The sequence below is a fragment of the Oncorhynchus tshawytscha genome, linkage group LG17 (genome assembly GCF_018296145.1).
Source record: "Oncorhynchus tshawytscha isolate Ot180627B linkage group LG17, Otsh_v2.0, whole genome shotgun sequence".
NCBI lineage: Eukaryota > Metazoa > Chordata > Actinopteri > Salmoniformes > Salmonidae > Oncorhynchus > Oncorhynchus tshawytscha.
Window position 1 is genome coordinate 19,363,083 of NC_056445.1, and position 6,010 is coordinate 19,369,092.

Below are 6,010 nucleotides of genomic sequence, written 5' to 3' on the forward strand. Positions count from 1 at the left end.
TAGTGAACACTTCTCTAAACTAAAGCTGCTAGGATTCCTCTGGTAGTGTTGTCTGTCCTCTGTGACTTTACCTCCACTGTTAAATGTGAGATCAACATGTTTAATAAAGGAATATACAACATGGATCACTATCACTACTGCTGCTGCTGTTGTCTTTCATATGGACAATATGGAGGAATACTAGCAACACTGATCTGATGCTGGACTGTATCTACAGACTAGGAGAAAGCCTGATACACAGAGGAAGGAACAAATACTCATATCTGGATTTAAGATACAATTAATTTGTATTATCTTGAAACAGCTAATATGAAGTGTTTGTTCTACCTGGAAGATGGTAAAGTGTATCTGTGTTGATTATGATTCTGTATGACTGATCTTCACTGTAACATCTGCAGCAACACAACACAGAGAGGTTTTTGTACCAGCAGTAATAGTGATTGTATCACTGTGGTGGACTTTTGGAAGCGGCACCAGACTAGATGTTGGAAGAAACTAAATTAACTGTTTTGTTCACCTTTTGATCTTGTGAGTCAATTTCTCTATCAATTTAGCCTTGATATTGAGGATATTTTTAAATACTTTTTTTAGAAGCAGAAAGCTTAAATGATACGAATTATTAGTCTACATTTGAGATGAGTTGTATGAACAAGCATACTTCACCTATTAGGGACTGTACAAGAAAAAGTAGGTTTTGCTAAATGTAAGGGAAAACAAAACAAAAAACTATTCATTTAAAATGAAGAAGATAAAATAGTATTTGGCAAGTCTTCATACCATAGTAGAGTTAATGATTTGAACCACAGTCTAAAGACATTCAGCTTGCCAAACGTGCATGAAGTTTTTGTACCAGCTGTAATAGGGATTGTATCACTGTGGTACACTTTTGGTAGCGGCACCAGACTTGATGTTGGAAGTAAGTAACAAGCTCTTGATATTTCTTTCTGGTTACACTTATTAAGTATATTATTCTTCAACTCTGTCTCTATTAAAATATTTTATTTAAGTCTTATTTGTATGATTGCAGAATATAACTCTTAATTCTGATATAATAACTATTTCACAGTATTGGATATAGTAGTCATTATTGTTGTATTGAGTTCATGGTTACCTTCACTGTTAGTGTGAATACAAAGCTATGTTTGTAACAGACTTCATGATCTACCATATATTTTATAAAAATGTATTTACGCTCTAAGTCTGCAAATACTATGAATATGAGTATGCTACTCTGATCAGATCCATTCCTAAACAATATCTGTCACTATGACTAGTATCTCTAGTTATTTAACCACTTTATACTTGTTTGGTTCATAAATCTGCTTTGTACCATGTTACTTTAGTGTTTTCTCCACATACTTTAAACAATCTAACTTGTATATTCATATTTAAAAGGCATTTCCAATTAACAGTGGATTAACTGCCTGTTGAGGTGCAGAATGACAGATTTGTAACTTGTCAGCTTGGGGGTTTGAACTTGGAACCTTCCGGTTACTAGTCCAACGCTCTAACCACTAGGCTACCCTGCCATAGTTCCTCAATTGATGTGTTCTGTTTGTTCCAGGTAACAGTGCCCCCACCCTCACCATCCTGCCCCCCTCTAGTGAGGAGCTGTCCAGTACAACAATAGCCACACTGACGTGTCTGGCCAACAAGGGCTTCCCCTCAGACTGGACCATGAGCTGGAAAGTGGATGGGACCAGCAAAAAGCAGGAGACCAGTCCCAGGGTCCTGGAGAAGGACGGCCTGTACAGCTGGAGCAGCACCCTGAATCTCACTGCCCAGGAGTGGACCAAGGCAGGAGAGGTGACCTGTGAAGCCCAGCAGAAATCCCAGACTCCAGTCACCAAGACCTTGAGGAAGGCTGACTGTTCTGGGTAGGACCCACCAGTCACAAACCCCTATGGAGCGAGGCTGCTGGTTCCTTTGCTTCAACTCTGTTCTGAGATCAGATGTTCTCTGTCTTATTGATCCCTGACATGTAGACCAAAGGGGGCTTTGCTTGAGTTTATGTGTCAATCCTCTCTGTAGACTGAGGTTGTATCAGTGTTAGATTTGATGTGTTCTGTTTTATTACTATTAGATACTGTAGGAATGTTTGCTTTGATGCTTTAATTAATGGATGAAAATAAAGATTTCCCTTTTGGACTAAGATTCTTGTTGTTGTCAATAATTACATTTTAGTCTTAAATGTTGAATGAAATAGAAATAGATTCATAAAACCTATCAGACCTAAATGTCATTGCTTCGTTATTTAGGTTTTCACTTGAAATTAGATCGTCATCAAACTGTAGTTCATAGTAACACAAGATACAACGATGTTTACAGATTAACAGAAGAACTATCCACTTGTAGCAGATGGTACGTTTTATTAATATTTTCGGAATGTTTATGACCTGCTTGACTTCTAGACTTATAAAGACAGTAATCTAACATGTTATTGCTATCTTGGACTCTCACCAATGTGATCATGCCTGCATTTAACTCAAATAAATAATAATGTTGTCCACAAAATATTACAAGTATCACAGCTTCAACATAGTCATAGAGTCTTCTCTACCTCTATCCCCCTGGGGACAGAGTGACCATCTGGTGACACTGCTGCTCTATTCTGGGACAAGCAGAAACACCCAGCCCAGTCTATGTAAATCTCAGTTTCACTCCCACAGTTCCCAGTCTAGTTTCAATTTCACTGCCTGGACTGGGCCAGATGTGAGTGGGTGAACTAGTTTTACTGTAGGAACGGGACTTTCTTACACTGAATAAACCAGCATGTAATAGATGACATATCAGATGGGTATTACTAAAGAGCCATTGACAGTTACTGATGTGTCTAATGTCTGAGCTCCACATATTTTTACTTTCATACAGGGGAAGTGGGGGCTGAAATGTTTTGACTTCTGTAACTCGGTGGGGTTACTTTTTATGTTCACACTTAGGCGTCATGACAATATAGCAATAATCATCTGTAATTTAATCAGGATGACGATGATGATGATGACAGAGAACATTGTATCTGAATGATAATCATATTGTCACATGCCAGAGATGACCTCCTCTACTGATCAGTGTTCCTTGTCACAATCTCTGCCCGCTTAGCACCTGCGGTACGTCCCAGCTGTAGCAGTAGTCACTGTGCAGTCTGACCGAGGGAAGTTTTAGTACAGCTCTTTATCACTGTGTAAACACATAGGGATTGTGGTAACTCTGACAGTAGTAATCTCCTGCATGTTCAGCCTGGACTCTACTGATGGTCAGTGTGACGTCACTCCCAGATCCACTGCCACTGAATTTAGATGGAGTCCCAGACTGATGAGTTTAGGAGTTCCTCCAGCTTTGTGTTGATACCAGGCTAGGTTAGTAACTCCCCAAATACAGGTGTGCCAAGCTTGTAGCATCATACGCAAGAAGACTCAAGGCTGTAACCACTGCCAAAAGTGCTTCAACAAAGATCTGAGTAAAGGGTCTGAACACTTACGGAAGTGTGATATTTCAGTTTTTTAATTTATAAATTAGCATAAAAAAAAAAGCTTTTGTTTTGTCATTATGAGGTATTGTGCGTAGATCGATGAAAAAACAAACATTTAATCAATTTTAGAATAAGTCAAGGGGTCTGAATACTTTCTGAATGCACTGTACATAGGAAATGGTTAGAGCTAGGTTTAGAGTGAGTAGATAGTTAGTTGAAATGTTACTAATAGTCTGTAGAGAACACTTTATTTGGATAGTCCGGATATTCCATCTGTAAATACTCTACAGATGGTCATACGATCAACAAACTATCTGTTGACAAGCAACTGCTGGTCAAGGTTACAGTTAGGGTTAGGTTTACAATAAGGGTAAGGGTTAATGTTAGGGTTAGGGTAAGGGTTACTGTTAGGGTTAGGGTAAGGGTTAATGTTAGGGTTAGGGTAAGGGTTAATGTTAAGTTTAGGGTAAAGGTTAAGTGTAGGGTTAGGATAACGGTTAAGGTTAGGGTTAGAATAAGGGTAAGGGTTAATGTTAGGATTAGGATAAGGTTAGGGTTCGAGATAGGGTTAGGGTTAGGTTTTGTAGATAGTTAGCTGAAATATTACTCATAGTCTGTAGAGCATTTACCGATGAACTATCCAAAGAATGTTTTAACTTTATATTTTTATGCATTTTATGGTTTGTTATTTACACTTTGGAGAATGATGAACATAATAACTTTGTTATTAGATTTAAAAAACTATTTCAAATGAAGAACAAAAAATGGTATTTGACGAGTATTCATACGGTTTGAGTTCATGATTGAAATCCCAGCCTAAAGAAATGAAAGTATTTAAACTGGGTGGAGGTTGTTGCAGTAATAGGGATTGCACCACTCTGGTACACTTTTGTTAGCGGCGCCAGACTAGATGTTGGAAATAAGTGGCTCACAAGCTCTCTTGATATTTATGTCTCATCACATATTTAGTATTTCACTTTCTTAAACGCTGTCTCTATTAAAACATTACTATTTGAGGTATTTGTATCTAAAGAATATACAGTTGAAGTCAAATGTTTACATGTACTTAGGTTGGAGTCATTAAAACTCGTTTTTCAACCACTACAAATTTCTTGTTAACAAACTAGAGTTTTGGCAAGTCGTTTAGGACATCTACATCGACATCTATCAATTGACAACAATTGTTCACAGATTATTTCACTTATAATTCACTGTATCACAGTTCAAGTGAGTCAGAAGTTTACATACACTAAGTTGACTGTGCCTTTAAACAGCTTGGAAAATTCCAGAAAATGGCTTTAGATGCTTCTGATAGGCTAATTGGCATCATTTGAGTCAATTGGATATGTACCTGTGGATGTATTTCAAGGCCTACCTTCAAACTCAGTGCCTCTTTCCAAACGCCTGAAGGTACCACGTTTATCTGTACAAACAATAGTACGCAAGTATAAACACCATGGGACTAAACAGCCGTCATACTGCTCAGGAGGAGACGCGTTCTGTCTCCTAGAGATGAACGTACTTTGGTGCGAAAAGTGCAAATCAATCCCAGAACAACAACAAAGGACCTTGTGAAGATGCTGGAGGAAACAGGTACAAAAGTATCTATATCCACGGTATAAAAAGAGTCCTATATCGACATAACCTGAAAGGCTGCTCAGCAAGGAAGAAATCACTGTTCGAAAACCTCCATAAAAGAGCCAGAAAACGGTTTGCAACTGCACATGGGGACAAAGATTGTAATTTTTTTGGTGTGATGAAACAAAAAACTAAAATATAACTATTTGGTCATAATGACCATTGTTATGTTTGGAGGAAAAAGGGGAGGCTTGCAAGCCGAAGAACACCATCCCAATTGTGAAGTACAGGGGTGGCAGCATCATGTTGTGGGGGTGCTTTGCTGCAGTTTTGACTGGTGCACATCACAAAATAGATGGCGTCATGAGGAGGGAAATGATGTGGATATATTGAAGCAATATCTCAAGACATCAGTCACATCAGTTGTTCGCAAATAGGTCTTCAAATGGACAGTGACCCCAAGAATACTTCCAAAGTTTTGGCAAAATGGCTTTAAGAACAACAAAGTCAAGGTATTGGAGTGGCCATCACAAAGCCCTGACCTCAATCGTATAGAACATTTGTGGGCAGAACTGAAAAAGTGTGTGCGAGCAAGGAGGCCTACAAACCTGACTCAGCTCTGTCAGGAGGAATGGGCCAAAATTCACCCAACTTATTGTGGGAAGCTTGTGGAAGGCTACCCAAAATGTTTGACCCAAGTTTAACAATTTAAAGGCAATGCTACCAAATACTAATTGAGTGTATGTAAACTTCTGACCCACTGGGAATGTGATGGGAAAGCTGAAAGAAATCATTCTCTCAACTATTAGGGGGGGGGATTCTTTTGTTTTTTAACTTATGTTTGCTGTGTAGTATATATTGAAGCTTTTATTTTCATTGTTTTTTATATATTTTTTCCTGTAAAGCACATTGTGTTGCATTCCATGTCTGAAATGTGCTGTATAAATAAAGCTTGATTTGATT

At 38.3% G+C, this 6,010-nt stretch overlaps 1 gene segment (V, D, J or C); it reads left to right on the plus strand.

The window, feature by feature from the left end:
* LOC112217027 overlaps window positions 1-2,154 on the plus strand; it is a 39,384-nt gene extending 37,230 nt beyond the window's left edge. Inside the window, 2 exon segments of the V gene segment in view lie at window positions 454-491; window positions 1,565-2,154. Coding sequence covers window positions 454-491; window positions 1,565-1,881 — 355 coding nt within the window.
* The last annotated feature ends 3,856 nt before the right edge of the window (window positions 2,155-6,010 follow it).